This window comes from Dendropsophus ebraccatus, chromosome 9 (assembly GCF_027789765.1).
Source record: "Dendropsophus ebraccatus isolate aDenEbr1 chromosome 9, aDenEbr1.pat, whole genome shotgun sequence".
Lineage (NCBI taxonomy): Eukaryota > Metazoa > Chordata > Amphibia > Anura > Hylidae > Dendropsophus > Dendropsophus ebraccatus.
In genome coordinates, this window is record NC_091462.1 from 14,353,942 (window position 1) to 14,371,752 (window position 17,811).

The 17,811-nt window shown below is 40.8% G+C and overlaps 1 protein-coding gene across 18 annotated transcripts in view; it reads left to right on the top strand.

Annotated features, from left to right (window-relative positions):
• R3HDM1 (R3H domain containing 1) overlaps window positions 1–17,811 on the top strand; it is an 85,111-nt gene that overhangs the window by 60,832 nt on the left and 6,468 nt on the right. For 14 of the 18 annotated variants that reach the window (XR_011364504.1, XR_011364502.1, XR_011364503.1 and 11 more), the window contains 5 exons: window positions 2,007–2,261; window positions 4,820–4,974; window positions 7,562–7,663; window positions 12,161–12,430; window positions 12,912–13,035. Coding sequence is in view for 15 of the 18 variants with exons in the window: in XM_069982617.1 (XP_069838718.1) it covers window positions 2,007–2,261; window positions 4,820–4,974; window positions 7,562–7,663; window positions 12,161–12,430; window positions 12,912–13,035 (906 nt within the window). In the remaining 3 variants the exon portion in view is untranslated. The remainder of the gene's footprint in view (window positions 1–2,006; window positions 2,262–4,819; window positions 4,975–7,561; window positions 7,664–12,160; window positions 12,431–12,911; window positions 13,036–17,811) is intronic. The other 4 variants (XM_069982629.1, XM_069982631.1, XM_069982627.1 and 1 more) reach the window with 3 other exon arrangements.

Below are 17,811 nucleotides of genomic sequence, written 5' to 3' on the forward strand. Positions count from 1 at the left end.
TTTACGATAATCTGAACGATAATCGTCCGGTGGAATAGGGCTCTTACACTTATTACACAGTCCCCGTCTGGGCGAGGAGAGTATCTCCGTGTTAGGGCCCTATTACACCAACAGATTATCTGACAGATTTTTTTAAGCCAAACCCAGGAATGGATTTGAAAAGAGGAGAAATCTCAGTCTTTCCTTTGTTACCTGATCTCTGTTTATAGTCCATTCCGGGCTTTGGCTCAAAAAAATCTGTCCACCTTCCCTTATATTCCCTGTCTGTTATTGCAGCTCAGCTCCATACCATAAGCAGCAATACCCGACATGGTCTGCGATTAAGGGTGGCGCCATTTCCGGATAACATCCCCCCCCAAATCTTAAACCCTTCAGGTGGCAGTAAGAGTCCTATACTAGAATAAACCTTTTGTAAATTTAGCTATGTACATGATGCTGCACGCCAATACTCTACCCTACCACACCCTGCATGATTAATGTACAGGGCTCAGCTTCCAGGACTGAGCCCTGTACATTATTAAGTTAAGACAGGGAGGAGTGGGGGAGGGGGTGGCGTGCATGCTACAGCTCAGCTTTGAACAGGAGATAAAAGTAGCAGATTCCCTTTAAAGTAAATGAGATGGCATGTAGCGCATGGGTCTTGTCAAAGACAACCGATCAGCTACGGGCTTCAATATGAAAATGGTTGGTGACGCCTCCAATTGGGAAGCAGCAGCTAACCTGGCCATTACCCTACAGTGACCTCTGGAGGGGACATTAAGTATTACACGGCAGCCATCCAGATAAATGTGTGATTGTACTCCCACCACTTAGTTACCTTCTATTACAAGTAACAGGACTATGGGGACATGTACTTTATAGGTACTTCTCTTAATCCACTAACCCTAAACTGTGCATGCCTGCGGGAATACACACACGCAACATGGCCTCCTGTAGAGTTTACACATCTCCATTCCTGGTAGTTCTCTGTGTAGAGGGATGATACAGATTTGCAGGGTTCTCAATCTCTCCTGCATCGAGCCGGTAGATAGATAAAGGGCACGGACGTTATTAACCTGGTGTTGGGTCATGACGCTGCGTGAGACTTGCAGTGCTGCATTTGGCTTAACCTTGCATGCTGGACCTGTTTGCATTGTTGCTCTATCAATGGTTAAAGGGGACCTCTTTCAGGAACAAACTTAACCCCTTCTTGTGAATGGTTAACGCCCAATTGAGTCATCACTTGAGTATGTACCTGTCATATAGAGAGACGCCCAAAGGTTTTCTACAGTGTTCAGAGAAATTCCTAGAATGAGCAGGGAGAGAAGCGCATGGCTGGGCGCTTCTCTCCTCGCTCATTGTGCCCGCAACCAAGACAGACGCATTTTATCAGGATGCTGCATTTCTCCAGCTTGTTCTAGTGTTCCATCGGAGTCTAAACACCCAGACAGTGACCGATGAAAGTTTTGTTTTGTTTTTTTTAAAGTGACAGAGCCCATTTAAAGGAACTCCTATCTTTGAATACTAGATTGGCCTGACCTGTTATAATAATTGATTTTATTGATCTAACTTTGTAGTTTTCCTGATACAGAGCTCCAAATCCCCTCCAAACAGAAATATTAAGTTATTGGTACCAGGTAGTGATCCCCAACTTATATGGTGGGTGCCTGATCCTATTGTTTTCCCTGGGATGAGCGGTGGCAGAGATGTCTGGCGCCTCCTCATCTCCCTATACGCACATCCGCCCGTAGTCACAGCATTAGGCGTTCTCCTGTGCATGTGAGGGGGTCCACCTTTAACCCTTTTGCTACTTGCATGTTTTTTGCTTGATGTGCTTTAGCTACTTCTCCTCCTTCTTCTTCTTCTTACCTCCCCGGGTTGTCGCGAGCATGAACCGCCCATTGGTGCTTCTGCTTTCTTGGCAGCTGTGGGGTTAACATTTTTGCATATGTCAATGTGCATGTTGTATTTTGATCTTTTAGGTAAAAATACAGTTTTTTTTTTTTTTTATTGCTCCTTTCCCATAGGTTCAGAGTCTTCTAGTAGTGTAGGGTCGTCCAGAGGTTCTCTGTCTCACTCCCAGCAGCCTCTTCCAGTTCCCGCTGTAAGCCAGCCTTCCCATGACTCAGCTCCTGTCTATCCACCTGTCAGCACTAGTAATACTCTTTCCTTTGATGGTGGCTTAAGTGGGCAAGTGGCTCCATCTAGTACTAGCTTCTTTTTGCTTCCCTTGGAAGCCACTGGCATTCCTCCCGGCAGCATTCTGATCAACCCACAAACAGGTTTGTACTTGGCGAAAACTACTGTGTATATCTGAAGGCCATCATTGTGCTAAGAGCTTGTGTCATGATGTTTAGTACTGGTTCTAGACTGTAGAATGTTCTTCGTTCTAGACTGTAGAATGTTCTTGGTTCTAGACTGTAGAATGTTCTTGGTTCTAGACTGCAGAATGTTTTCGGTTCTAGGTTGTGTTATGTTTTTGATTCTAGATTATATAACATCTGTCATGTTGCACATGACACCTGTATTTGCACTTGTATTAACCATAAAGTTTTTTTTAGGGGGTTCATCTATATATATAATTTCAGTGGAAATCTTTGATATTTAGGACACAAAAAATCATTACGTAAAGGGGTACTCCAGCAAAAGATTTTTTTTTTCCAAATCAACTGGTGTCAGAAAGTTTTATATAGATTTGTAATTTACTTCCGTTTAAAAATCTAAAGTCTTCCAGTGCTTATCAGCTGCTGTATGTCCTCCATTAAGTAGTGTATTCTTTCCAGTCTGGCACAGTTCTCTCTGCTGCCACCTCTGTTCATGTCAGGAACTGTCCAGAGCAGGAGAGGTTTTCTATGGGGATTTGCTACTGCTCTGGACAGTTCCTGACATGAACAGAGGTGGCAGCAGAGAGGACTGTGTCAGACTTGGAAAAATACACTACTTCCTGCAGGATATACAGCGGCTGACAAGTACTGGAAGACTAAAGATTTTTTTTTTTTATAATATAAGTCATTTACAAATCTGTATAGGTTTCTGACACCAGTTGATTTGAAAGAAAAAAAAATAACTTGCCAGAGTACCCCTTTAAAGGGGACCTATCAGTTTTTGGAAAAACACAGAAAGTGACAGTAGATGAAATTCTATGACTTTTCTCAAATACATACTGTTAGCATATCCAATGATTTCCAATGATTTATAGGGAAATTTCTTTCATTCTTGGCAAAGAGATCTAAATCTGGTGATCTCTGGTGATCAACTGTGAGGGGGGAGCTAATTCTATACTTTCTATGTTCTATTGTTACCGCCAGCATGAATACATAGGCGGAGATTTATCAAACATGGTGTAAAGTGAAACTGACTCAGTTGCCCCTAGCAACCAATCAGATTCCACCTTTCATTCCTCACAGACTATTTGGAAAATGAAAGGTGGAATCTGATTGGTTGCTAGGGGCAACTGGGCTAGTTTCACTTTACACCAGTTTAATAAATCTCCCCCATAGTTGCCATCAATTTTGGCCCTGCCCTAAAATGTCAGAGAACACCTCCTAAAACGTCCACCCTTTTGGGGGGGGGGATTTGCGTTGACCCCAGCAGACTTTGCAGATTTTTCTCCCCAAATTATGACTGGAAGTGAGTTACAGCACAGATCCCCCACAGTGTTACCATGCTGCACCCTCATAGCCCCCCTCCCCACAGTGGACTCTCCCATCTCTATTCATTGGAGAGAGGTTTTACATAGTTTACATGGTTCCCAAGAGGTGACGTGTTCTCTTTAAGGATACAATTTGGTCCTTGATCCTAAAAATATATATGGTGGCCTCTTCCGCAGTGGCAGATGTCAGATGTGGGAAATAAGCCAATGCCAAGGGAGTCTGGCAGCGGCTTGTTCCCTATGGAAATAGACATGCATACTCAGCCGATATGAGTGTGCAGGTTAATGGGAGAGTCAAAATGGCTGCCAACTATATACTGCAATGTGAATGACACCAAGGCAATTGTATCACTGTGCACAGTCAAAGCTTTTCTATTAGACCTGGGCATTAAAGGGGTATTCCAGTGGCTAAAAACATATCCCATATCCATATGATAAGTGTCTGACCTCTGGAACCCCCCCACGACTATCTCCAGTGGCTCTATAGAGAATGAATGGTGCATACTGTGACCCACTTCTCCATTCATCCGTGAGTCCTTGTTCTCAAGATAGTGGGGGGTCCGACCCCTGTGGATAGAGGATACATTTTTATTTGCTAGAGCACCCCTTTAAGGGAGTCTCCAGGATAGAAATACAATATAAATCAGTGTGCTTTATATTGTATTCATATTTTAATTTACTATTTAACATTTTTTGCAAATTACACTTTTTTTTTGGACAACTTATTCTGTAAGGTTAGGCTGAGTTCACGCTGCGTTTTTGCAATCCGTCCTTTTCATCCATGTGGGAAACTACGTTTTTGTGTACACTAAAAAAAAAAAAAAAGATGCGTTTTCGATCCGTTTTTTTTAGGATGGATGTTAATGGAAAAACGGATGCATAAAACGGATGAAAAAAAATGGATTGCATAAATTTAGTGTAAACCCAGCCTTACAAGTTAAAATATACGGCTGTGTTCACACTAGCATCATGGCACTACAACTAAGATGCATCCTATATGGCATACTATAGACTTAATAAGAAAACTGAGCACAAAATATTTCCCTAGTGTGAACAGAGTCCTATGTGGTGACCCGGGGTGGCTTAGAATAGGTGTCTGCATTACGGGGTTGGATCTAGTTCCTCACACTGTATCATTGACTTCCTGAGGAGGAGGAAATCCCAGCATTGACTCTTATGTTTCCGCAGGTCAGCCATTTATAAACCCAGACGGCACTCCAGTTGTGTATAATCCTCCTGTGACTCAGCAACCAGTTAGGACCCAAGTGCCTGCCCCAGCGCCCCCTCCTCCACCTCCACCCCCACCCCCTCCGCAGCAAGCTCCCAACCACCTAATATCACAGGTATGTACATAGAACGGAACAAGACATACCGGAACAGGAAACTTTTGGACATCACTTACAGTTTTAAGTCATATGTTATATTAGGTCCCAGCATGTCCTGTACAAACACTAAAGCCCATAGACAAGAACTGTACTGCAAGGATAGTGGCTCCAGTATTGTCACTTAGGTCTATGTAAAACTATTTAATCTTCTTAAAATAAGGAGATGCCCTTAGTTTGTGTTTCAATGCTTAAAGGGGTATTCCAGCTGGCCAGTTTTTTTTTTAATTGACTCTGGGTGCTAAAAAATAAAAAAGAAACCATACTTACCTGCCCTGATCCCTTGCAGCTGCCATTCCGACAGCTCCTGGTCCTCACTGCTTCCCATGACAGGTTGTTTGTGAAGGAGGAGTCTTCTAAGACAGTCATTGGTTAAGAGGGGACACTACGGGGAACAGTGACTGGCTGAGTGAAAGCAACAAAAAGCAGCTGCCATCGGGAACTGTAAGATTGGCAGCTGTGGGGGGACCAGGGCAGGCGAGTATGTTTTTTATTTTCCTATATTTTTACAGAAGTTGATTAGAAACATTTATGTGCGGCCAGAATGCCACTTTAATATGGTATTGCACCATATTTAATTCTGGGTTACACAATAACATTGCGTCAGATATGACATAGTTTCATGCCCGACCACCTCTCTAATTCTCTCATTGCATCCTGGCTCCATTGAAGGGCATGGGCTGCAGTACCATACATAACCTGTGGACAGTTGTGGCGTTGTTTTTGGAAGAAAGCTGCCTCATTAATCACATTTACCAGCCCTGACTTGTCTCATTGTTGCATAATAATTGGGTTGTGATCTCCCCAGCCTAACTCCCTCCTTCCGCCTGCTATAACCGATAGGATTTTGTCTTGAGTCATTTTTATAGTGGAGTGTTATGAGTAAGTGAGATGAATGAATGTTGGCCAAGTGGCAAGTAGAGTATCGTATGACCACCCTCAGCACTGAGAACTAAATCCAGGCGCAAGACGGGGGCTAGAATATCAATACTTGGCCGAGCAGTCTTTCGTACACAGCTGTCAAAAAAAAGTTTTGTGTTTTACTGTTCCAAATTTGCTGCCATCACTAAAAGATGACTTTGATACCACACTGACACCTAGCTGGTTATATCAAAACCCCCATATTTTTAGTGCCGTTCTTTATATCCTTCTGCCTGAAGTCCCCCTTAATTGTGTCATTAAATGCAACTGGCTTAACAGCGGGATTTTTGTTTTTTTATACTTCTACAAATATAGAAAACTTTTTATGTTTATTACAGTTCAAATATAACTCACTTGTAGTACCGTCTCTCACCACTATGGGCAGTAGCTGTTTTCTTTACACTAAGGAAATGGCTGTTCCATATCTATGGTAGCTGAGATACTGTCAGCCCCATAGCAGTGTATAGAGCATAGACCTGACTAGTGCAATACTGGTCCATTCATAACTGGCAAACAAGATCAGTGGGGGTCCTGGTGGTTGGACACGTAGGGATCACACATGTCAGGTCAGTCCTGTGGAGATGAAACATACTCACTATAGGGATTGGCCTACTATGGTATCTTCTTGGCATCTAATATGTCATTGAGACCAATCTGTGTCTATAAGCCAACAACTACTAGTTTAATAGGGCACTTGGGGGGGTGACAGCAAGTTACTTCTTCTACTCTTCCCCTCCCCAGCACTCCCCAAAAATTACCCCAGCCCGGAGTTCTCCTTTAAGAGCCCTATTCTGAAAGTCACCTGAGATCGGACTGGTTGGCCCATTTGCGATCACATGTTTATCCTCTAGTCTTTGTGTAGTTGATAGGTGATGGGACCTCCCCCCCATTACCTATTGACCTAAAAAAATTTTTTTTTTACATGCATCTCACCTGCCACCCTCATCCCAACCCAACCGCAATGTGGCGGGCGAAAGGAAAGTCCTCATCTCCAATAGGTCTGATACCAATGTCGAAGAATTAATAGATGAGCAAACAGCTTTTCATATTTTTTTTCACGTAAATATATGTATATTTGTTCTCCCCGCTGAATCTGCTTTGGTGGAGAACCGCCATCCGTGTAATGTTATGTGGACGGCTCAGGCAGGCGTGGAATGTAGTCTTGTCTCGTTTTGAGTGACAGCGTATGGAAAATGAATTGCGCATCAGTTTAGATACAGACATATCGTAGCATGGAAGGAAGGATTTCACCGCACTCAGCAGCTTCATATTTTAATACTTTACATGTCACCCAATACACTGGGGGAATTCTGAAGAGCGCATTAACCTTGGACAAGGGTAAGATGGAGGACGCCATGATCTTTTTTTTTTTTTCTATGTTGTTTATACAGGAGCCATAGTAGTAAGGAACTGGGCCAATGGGAAAAATCTCCTCTGGGGCGTCAACTTGTTTGTTTATTGTCTTCAAATTTCAAAAATAAAAATATCCCGGAGTCTCGTAAAACGATAAAGTGTCAGTTACGAGCGGCACCTCCTCTCCCGTTCTCGTTCAGTCTCGTTATAAGTGTTTCCATCTCTGTTTTTCTTGTCTTTATTAACCAAGTTTGTTTACTTGTTACTCCTTCAGCCTATCCGGTCTCTGCCGTCCTCTTCGCAACCTGTTCAGTACCCAGCCGTCTCTTATCCACCCCCGCTCCTGCAAGTCTCACCCACTCAGCAGTACACTGTGGTACTATCTCTATTCTCTCTGTGCTGCCTGATCTTTATAGATGTGATGTGTTTGTGTGGAATTGTTATGTTGTAAAATATCGAAAAAATACTGTCTATTTTTTCGCACATAAGGGGGAGATTTATCAAACATGGTGTAAAGTGAGACTGGTCCAGTTGCCCCTAGCAACCAATCAGATTCCACCTTTCATTCCTCACAGACTGTTTGGAAAATGAAAAGTGTAATCTGATTGGTTGCTAGGGGCAACTGGGCCAGTCTCACTTTACACCATGTTTGATAAATCTCTCTCATAATCCCTATCCTTTTGTATTTGTTTGTTGGTTGTTTTTTGTTTGTTTTTTTTCCAGTTTTTTTGTTTTTTTGAGATGGTGCTTTGTAAAAGTCTTGGCAGTCTATAGCCATCAATAGGGAGTACAAACCATATACTTCTATGTATGATTCCTATTGACCTTAAAGGGGTTATCCCACGATTATAACATCACCAGGTGTTTGATTGGTTAAGCTCTGACTACTGTGACCCCCACTGACCATAAGCCTGTCCACCCCCCATATGAATGGAGCAATGGTTGAGCATGTGAACTGCCACTCCATTCACTTTCTGAGATTGATGGACATAGCCAAGAAAGTGATATCCCCATCAGTCCCAAAGAAAATTAAAGGGGTAGTTCAGCTAAATATTCTGGTGCCAAAAAGTACCAGAGATTTCTAATTTACCTCTATAAAAAAAATCTCAAATCATCCAGTACTTATCAGCTGCGGTATGTCCTGCAGGAAGTGCAGAGGTTTTCTAAGGAGATTTGTTACAGCTCTGGACAGTTCCGTACATAGCCAGAGGAGGCAGCAGAGAGCACTGTGTCAGACTGGAAGGAAAACACCACTTACTGCTGAGCGTACAGTTGCTGATAATTACTGGAAGATTTGAGATTTTTTTTTTTTTTTTTTATAGAAGTAAATTACAAATTTCTGGCACAAGTAGATTGGAAAGACCACATGCAAGCTCATTGTCTACATTGGACCCTCTTACTGTTGGAGGTGGGTGCAGTGGTTAGACCACCAATCAATCAAATACCTGTGGAGGTCGTATCCAGCTAAGATCGTTTTTTGGCAAGGTCAATATGCCAGGTTTTTTATCCATATTATTCCCATAATTCCAAGCCCGACCATAGGTCCAATGACCTGAGCTGAACCCGATCATAAGGGTCTATAATGCTTTCAGTTCATAACACCACAGTTGGGCCAGAACATTTGGTCCAATATGGATGCAATATGGTTAGATGTGAATAGCTACCTGTGCTGGCCCACTATGTTCTTGGCCCTCTATGAGGTGGTAATGTCCCTCTAAGAAGCATTGCTTTGTATTAAATTGGATACTATGGGGGTGATTTATGAAACTGGTGTAAAGTAGAACTGGCTCAGTCGCCCCTAGCAACCAATCAGATTCCATCTTTCATTCCTCAGACTCTTTGGAAAAAAAAGTGGAATTTGATTAGTTGCTAGGGGCAACTGAGCTAATTCTACTTTAAACCATGTTTGATAAATCTCCCCCTATCTATCTTTTATGGATCTGTACAAATTTGACCCACAGTATACATGTATATAATGTAGAACCCCTCATCGTACTCTAAATATTAGATGAAAGATGACTGATCGATTCATCACCTAAGGCATTAGCTCTATCCGGTGGATGGATTAGACCGCATCCACCTGTCACACATTTCCCTTCCTTGTGTTGTTTTTAATTAAGTGAAATTGTTTCGCTGCGTTGGGATTTTCCTTCATTTTATGTATAAAGGTTTCTTGGGATTTTTCTTGTTTAGACTTTATTTTTACTTTGAGAAGCTGTCTCTTACTATGGATTACCTCAAACTGCATTTATATAATATAAAAAAAAAAAAATCCTAAGGCTGAGAATCCAGCCTTAAAGGGAAACTGTCATTATAAAATGCCAACTAACCTATTGCCATCATATTATAGAGCAGGAAGAGCTGAGCAGATTGATATATAACTTTGTGGGAAAAGATTCAGTATAACTTGTAACTTATTAATTGTAATCTCTTATCTTTCCATGCTTAGGAGTCCATTGGGCGGTCCTATAACTGAATAACACTGTCCACTAGACTCTTAAGAATCTTTCCCTACAAAGATTTATATATCAATCTTCTCAGCTCCGCCTGCTCTATAACATGATGTTTCCAGATTGAATAGCATTCTCCTGGTGACAGGTTCCCTTTAAGAAAAAAATACAAAAAATGTCTCCCCATTTCCAACAACTGTCACAAATTCAAATACATTTACACCCCACTAAAACTTTTATCATAAGTCATTTCCCCACATATATGACATATATAATAGCAAGTTTTAAATCTTAATAGATTAAGTTTAAATATTCCCAAAAAAAGCTCCAATCTTTTTGTTTTTAAGCCCAGTTTTTGTAAGAGCAGCATACGAGGCATTCATAAGCCAGAAACGTATCTCCTTCCCGTCAGGATCCATTTTCCAGATTGATTGTAATATCTTGTGACTGGCTAATTGCATTCACATTACCGCGTCTTCAAGAGTCTGTTGTAATCTGAGCCTAATAACTGCAGATGAGGTGAATTCGGGAAGAGAACACAACACCACATACCGTAATTCCTTATATAACCAGTGTATCAAGTTCACTATTTTTTTTTTTATTTCTTTTTTATATTTAATTTTCTTTTCTTTTTTTTTTTTTTTACATCATGGTAACTCTAATTATCTTAAACGGCCATAATTACCCTCCAGGCTCCTCTTATCACTTTTTTTTTGGTTGTCATTTTTATAGATTGTCCGAGATTCTGCTAACGCAGTCCAAAGCCGCTCTGTCGGCGTTATCTATTTTCTTAATTATTTTTGAACTCTGGGGATGTGTTCTGCATTGTTCCAGGATCCTGGATGAACAATGCTACTCTAAGCTGTTTTCGCTATCCTCGGGGATGGCAGATAAAAAAAATTATGATGAATCAACGTTACTTTAATTGTCAAGGTGTTAATTAAGATGAGGGGAGGAATGGAGGCTTTTCTTTTCTTACTGCACTCAAGTTTTTTTTTTGTTCTCTTTTTGCCTTGAGAAATGTTACTCTCCTTATAGGTTAATATGTGATTTATTTATTTATTTTAATGAAGATTAATTGGTTTTTTTTTTGTTCCACAATTTTAAATCGTCTTGTTTTCTAGATTTAACATTATTGGGGTAATTTTATCCTCTGACTTGATTGAATTAAATCAAAATTACAAACTTAAGCGGTGTTCACACTTTTTAAATCTGTCTTTTGCAAAAAGTGGATGTACTGTGAGCATCTGTTTTCCCATTGACCTCTATTAAAAAAAAAAAAAATAAAACACATCCTTTTTTTTGTTAACACCAACCACGTTTCTGTGTGTACGCTAAAATAAAGGATGCATTTTTTTTATTTATTTATTTTTTTTAATAATGGAAGTCAATATAAAACCGGATTAAAAGTTTCACCAATTTTTTATTTTTTGAAGAAAAAAAAACAAAAAAAACTGTGTAAACCCAGCCTTGATTAAAATTTCTTGCCTTTGATAATTTTTACCTAAGCTGTTTTATTCTTTTATGGGTTAATGTGTTGGTATTGATCATTTTATGCAGGTTTAATTTTTTTTTTCTATTAGTGCTGTATATTTCCCCATAGACTTCAGTGGGTCAAAACAAGCGTTTTTACTATTGGAAAATTCTGTTATTCTATCGTTTTCTTTTCTGCTCTTTACTTTATCTATCCTCGGTATTGCTAAACTAGTTGTATAGGTGCTAAGCCTAAGAACTTATTCACATACATGTAAGATTAGTACTCGTTCCATTTTTTTTTTTTTTGGGGGGGGGGGGGGCGCAATTAGTGTTTTGCCATGTTCATTTGTTTATGTAAATGCCACAATTTTTAGGTACACAACGTGTTATACCTGATCCCTATAGTTTAGCCTTATAAGTCATTTAATTTAGAATTTTAAGAGTTATAAATATTTAAAAAAAGAATTTAACACAAATGGATATAAAATGGACATCTAACAAAAAAATATGGAACAAAAACAGATTGAATGCAAAATAAAACTGGAAAAAAATCTGCATTTTCATACCTAAGTGTGAATAAGGCCTTTAGCATGTCCAGGGCCTTTGGGCTATATTGGGTTCATAAATTATATTTTTAATTAAGTGTTTTTAGCCAAAGCCGACACAGAAAAAATTATAAGTGAAAGGTTTGTAACTTTTTCTGTGCTTCGGACCCACTCCTGGTTTTACTTTTAGCTTCTATAATTTTAAAAGGATTTTCTGAATAAGGAAATATAACTTTTATAGGTTTTCCATAAAGTACATATGCTGTATAGATAATTTTGTTAAATTTTAGTTCTTTTTTTTATTATAATTTTTTGTGTGTGTAGTAATATTATATAGTAGTGTGTGTATATAATATATATATCATGATCATAATATATTATATCATTTCTTTTTCTGTATAGCCAGACAACCTGGGCTCTCAATTTAGCCATATGAGTCTTGCAAGACAGCCTTCGGCAGAGTCTTCTGATGCTCATTCGACCATGTTCCAATCCACCGTGGTGCTTCAACCTTCTGCACAGTCTGGCTACATCATGGCGCTCCCTCCCCCACCTCCTCCACCACCACTTGGACAGTCTGTGCCACCCCCCAACTATTCTGCCTCCAGCCAGCCTGTCAATCCCACAGTGCTGCAGCCGCAGGGATACATCCAGCCCCCCCCTCTCCAGCAGGTACGGCGCTCCCCCGAGAATAGCTCAGGTGCTAATGAGGAAGATGTCAGTAAAGGACACTAGGAGCTTCTAGCGTCTGCTAATGGCCAAGTCGTATTCATTAGCAGAATCCGATTTTGGGCTTGAAGGTTTATGATGTGACAACAGACTAATTTGCGGATGTCTATATTTTATAGGAGAAATGCTCGGTGCGGAGATGGGAGTTATTAAAATTTTTTTAGCCTTATTTTGCATAAGTTAACATTTTCCAGTCGCGAAATAGCACTAGAGGCAGCTGTACTGAAAATTTAATGTTTTCACATTAACATTATTTTGGCTCGTTATCAATATCACAATGAAATTTGGGGGGGATTAAATTAATCTAAAAAAAAAAAAATTAAATCAGAAACACAAATGTCATTAGAGACAATTGGCTTGATAACTGATCTAATTTCGCTGAAAAATGTTAAAACAATTAACTTTTTGAAATGTTTTTGTCTAGATGCCAACCTGCTACTGTGCTCCAAACCAGTATCCTCACTCCAACCAACAATATCGGCCCGTATCGTCGATCCAGTTCAGTTCTCAACCAAACCAAACACTGCCACAAGCTTCCCACCAGACAGGTTTGTATGTTTCTTTGCTTTTCATTTTTCCTCCTACCCTTATATCTGCTGCGTTTTAGACGTGGAGCGGCGGGATGCGGGCCCGGGGCGCTGTATGAGAGGGTTTAAGTTTCTCACAGTGAACCGGTCTCTTTTCCAGCCACTTTCTCTTCTTCGGTTCAGTGTCTTAGTTTGTGGCTTCATCTTACCCCCATGGTTGCAATGACAAAACGTTGATGGCTCTTAAATTTTGATCACTATTGTGCAGTGGGGTGACTGTCAAGGCCGATGTAGGAATATCATTATGAGGCCGCATTAGTTCTTGTTTAACTTTCAGTTAATTTTCATTTTGGTAAAAATGGGAAAAAATTGTACAAAATTTGCCATTTCTCAAACACTGAAATATTAGAATATGAATGTCTAGTGTATTCAGTTTTATGGTCTTATATGTAGCTAAAATGCCTTTGTAATCGAAAATTCTTGTGGCAAAAATTTTTCTCAGATCTCAATTTGTAACCTTATGGGTTGTCTGGTGACAAAATGGCAGGCTGCCTTTCAAAAAGAAAAAGTTGTCACCTCACTGATCCCCAGCACTGCTGTTCCTGTCCACCACCTCTGACCTGTTCCTGGCTCTCCACTTTCTGGTCCTACTTGTCTACGCTGCTGTCTTGTAGAATCCGTCCACCACTGGCTCAATCTGCTTTGCACAGTAGACACAGTATCTATCTGTCTATCTATCTTTCTGTCTGTCTATCTGTCTATCTATGTATCTATCTATTCACTTTTCTTTTCCTTTTCAATCAATCAGGATTGGATTTCCTTAGTAGAAGTAATACACTGATAATATAGGAAAACTCTAAAATATAACCTTTATTATTATCTTGTTAAAATTTGTTTCTCAGTTCATAGAATCTATCTATCTATCTATTATCTGTTTATCCGTCTGTCTATCTCCTATCTATATATTTATCTATCTCCTATCTATCTCCTATCTATCTATCTATCTATCTATTATCTATCTCCTATCTATCTTCTATCTACAGTATCTATCTATCTATCTATCTATCTATCTATCTATCTCCTATGTACTGTATATATCTATCTTCTATCTATCTACAGTATCTATCTAACTCCTATGTATATATCTATCTCCTATCTATCTATCTATCTCCTATCTATCTATCTATCTATCTATCTATCTATCTATCTATCTATCTATCTCCTATCTATCTATCTATCTATCTATCTATCTCCTATCTATCATCTATTTATCTGTCTATCTATCTCCAATCTAAATACTTATCTATCATCTATCTATCTATCTATCTATCTATCTATCTATCTATCTATCTATCTCAATCTGTCTATTCATCTACATAGATAGATTAGAGAAAGAGACAGATGAAACAACAGTGTCTCCTTTCCCCTATACTACTCAGGAGAGGCTTTTGTTTCTCCGCCCTTGGCCAGGTAATCACTGTGGGATGTCGGTGGGGGGTGAGATTACACATAAGGTAACCTATTACACACAAGCTTAGATTATAGGGGGGGGGCGGATAAACTGTAAGTTCTTGCTTCATGAAGAATACGATATGAAATCTCAGTAAAATTCTATAGAATACACACTAATGTGGGAACATAAAGACTTATGGGGTCTAAAAACAAGGTTGCATGCAGTGAGATAGTGCCCAGGTGTGTGCGTGTGTGAGTGGTGGTGGTGGTGGGGGGTTGGGTGTGAGTGCTGACAGATTCCCTTTAGGCAAAAGTAGCAAATGACGCAGGTGGTAGGGTAATACTGCAGCTTGGCTGCTTGCTTTAACAGGTTGCAGGGATCTGAAAACTATCTAGGCCTAGAGCTTGGTGTGGGGCCTAGCACTAGAAGTGGAGGAAACAGAGTAGAGCTGTTCTCACTCCTTTGGTCAAACCAGGGTTAACCTGGAAAGTTCCATTCTTCTGGGGAGAGAGGGGGCTGGACTGGCTTTGCAGTGATTGGTTCTCACCCAGAAAGAGGTTGAACCTGTGAGACCCATTTTACGGGGATTAATTCAAATTTAAAGGGGTAGTCCACCCAAAAAAAATTTCTTTCAAATCAACTGGTGCCATAAAGTGCCAGAGATTTGTAATTCACTTCTATTAAAAAATCTTAAGTCTTCCAGTACTTATTAGCTGCTGTATGTCCAGCAGGAAGTGGTGTTTTCTTTCCTGTCTGACCCAGTGCTCTCTGTTGCCTCCTCTGTCCATGTCAGGAACTGTCCAAAGCAGGAGCAAATCCCCATAGAAAACCCCTACTGCTCTCCAGACTGGAAATAATACAACTTCCTGTTGGGCATACAGCAGCTGATAAGTACTGGAAGGCTTGGAATTTTTAATAGAAGTAAATTACAAATCTCTGTCACTTCATGGCAGCAGTTGATTTGAAAGAAAATTTTTTTGGGTGGACTACCCCTTTAAGCAGTTTGTGGAAGTCATGTGACTAAATCTGTACGTCCTTACATGTGACCGATACAGTAAATGCAAGAAACATACAATACCCAGATACTCAGCAAGGTGTTCCTCAGCCACACGACAACTTTAGACTGGGATACAGGTACTGGGACACTGCACATGCAACTTAGCCAAACAGTGGTGGCTTTGAGCCTCTTTATTTGCTGGTTCCTTGTACATTTGACATGTCCGTCCTTGAGTGTTGGATATTCAAGGTGACATCATTAGTCCCAGCCCGAGAGGAGCGGGGGAGGATGTCACATGACTGTGTCGGCCTGACCCTTTTCTATGGCACCTTGACTGTACACGTTGATTATCCCTTCATATGTAAATGAGGAGATACGGGAAAATACGGGCCCTTTCCTAACCCTGGACCATTACAGAAATGATTGTGTGTTATTTCTGACCACCTTTTATAGGCAATCTGCAATCACCTTACAAGCACGGTGCTGCGTTTAGCGGATAAATCTTTAAATTCATCAGTAAATGTTTGGCCCATTGTTGAGGCTGGAGCGGCCCTTTTATTGCAGATCTCTTTTATGCTATTGTTGAAATGTAAATTAAATTCTCTGGCATTGTGGAGTTGAAAGCGCGGCTCTGCTCTCATGTCATGTGCCGGCGTACGGGGAGCGTTACTTGGAGCGAGCGCGCCATTGATGAGCAGCGGGGAGCATTTGTTCTCCGAAAGGGCTCGGGCAGAGAATTAGACTTAACAGAAGGCGTTTACCGATCTGTTATTTCAGCTCACACAAAGATCTTATAGACAATTGTTCAGACTTTCAGTCTTTTGACCGCCAGCAGACCGGTATCGTGTCTGCACACACAGGCCAGGAGATGGGGGCTACCCGGTATGTGCCCACTGGAGCATGGTGGGTTAAGCTATGGGCCCCATCGCATCTGGCAAAGCCAACTGTGGTGCAGAAGTTCTTGCTATTAACTCATTAATGTGTATTGACCTAAAGCCATTATCATTATTATAAAGCGACCTTGATTCCAGAGCGCCGGATCAGGTAGTAATAAAGAAAACGAACAATGATCATCGGCTGATCTTCTAGTACGGGCCTAAAGTCATACGTTACCTCCCCATGCTCCCCGGTGTTCTTTTCCCTTCTTCCATCTCCCTGCAACCTCCGGTACAACTTCAAAGCCGGTCTCTGAAGTGACAAACTGCCCAGCCAATCACTGGCTGCTGCAGTTCCGTTCCAGCCAGTGATTGGCTGAGCAGTCTGTCACTTTAGAGACCATCTCTGAAGTTGCACCGGCGGTTGCAGGGAGCTGGGAGAAGGGAAAAGAACACCGGGGAGCATGGGGAGGTAACGTACACAGTTTATTATTTACTATATACAGTAAGGGCTGCACAGACATCGCTGCATGATAATCAGGCTGTGTAATAGGCTGACTATTCAGGTTGTTGCAGGTCAGGATGGTGGATGAGAGCCGGATGTGTCGGGGTAGTGGGATCCGGAGTATGGGGAAAGCTCGGGCAATCTAGGAGGCGGTTGTGTTGTGTACAAACAAGAGGGGAGCACAAATGGAGGTCATTGGAGGATCAGAAGTTCCGTGAGTGATGGTGGCGGGATATTAGTTTAGAGATATACGGAGGGAACAGGTTGTGGATGGTCTTGTATGTCATGGTCAACAATCTGAAATGAATTCGTTGGACAATGGGGAGACAGTGAGGGGATTGGCAGAGGGGAGAGACGGAGGTAGAGATAGGGGAGAGATGGATTAGTTGGCCCGCAGAGTTAAAGGTTTTTTTTAAATTAAAACGTACTTGTCCCCTATCCTGATCCCATAGTTGCCTTTATACATTTAAAGGGGATAGTCCATCTATCTATATGGACACTTGCAACTTATAAGACCTTAGTGAGAAGGGGAAATATCCCTCTAAGCCCTGCCCCAGGAATATGTAACCCTCATCCACCCATTTTCCATGGGACCATTAGCAAATATGCCTTTACCGTCTGCTGAAAAGTCCTGGCATTGTTATAGTCAGGGTTGACTGTTTTTGTTTGTTTTGTTTTTTACTAGTGGTCTGGGGTCTATCAAATGCCATAAGGGCTGTCCGGTATTAAAGGGGTTATCCTGCATTAGGAAACATTTTATATAATGCTGCCATGTTGGAGAATGTAATACACATGTTCTGCTTATAAGGTAAGCATATGGTGTGGATGTCCTCCAGCCGGGCAGCATTATATAATGCTGAATAACCCCTTTTAAGGGGTAGTTCACCCCAAATTGTTTTCTTTCAAATCAACTGCTGCCATGAAGTGCCAGAGATTTGTAATTTACTTCTATTAAAAAATCTCAAGC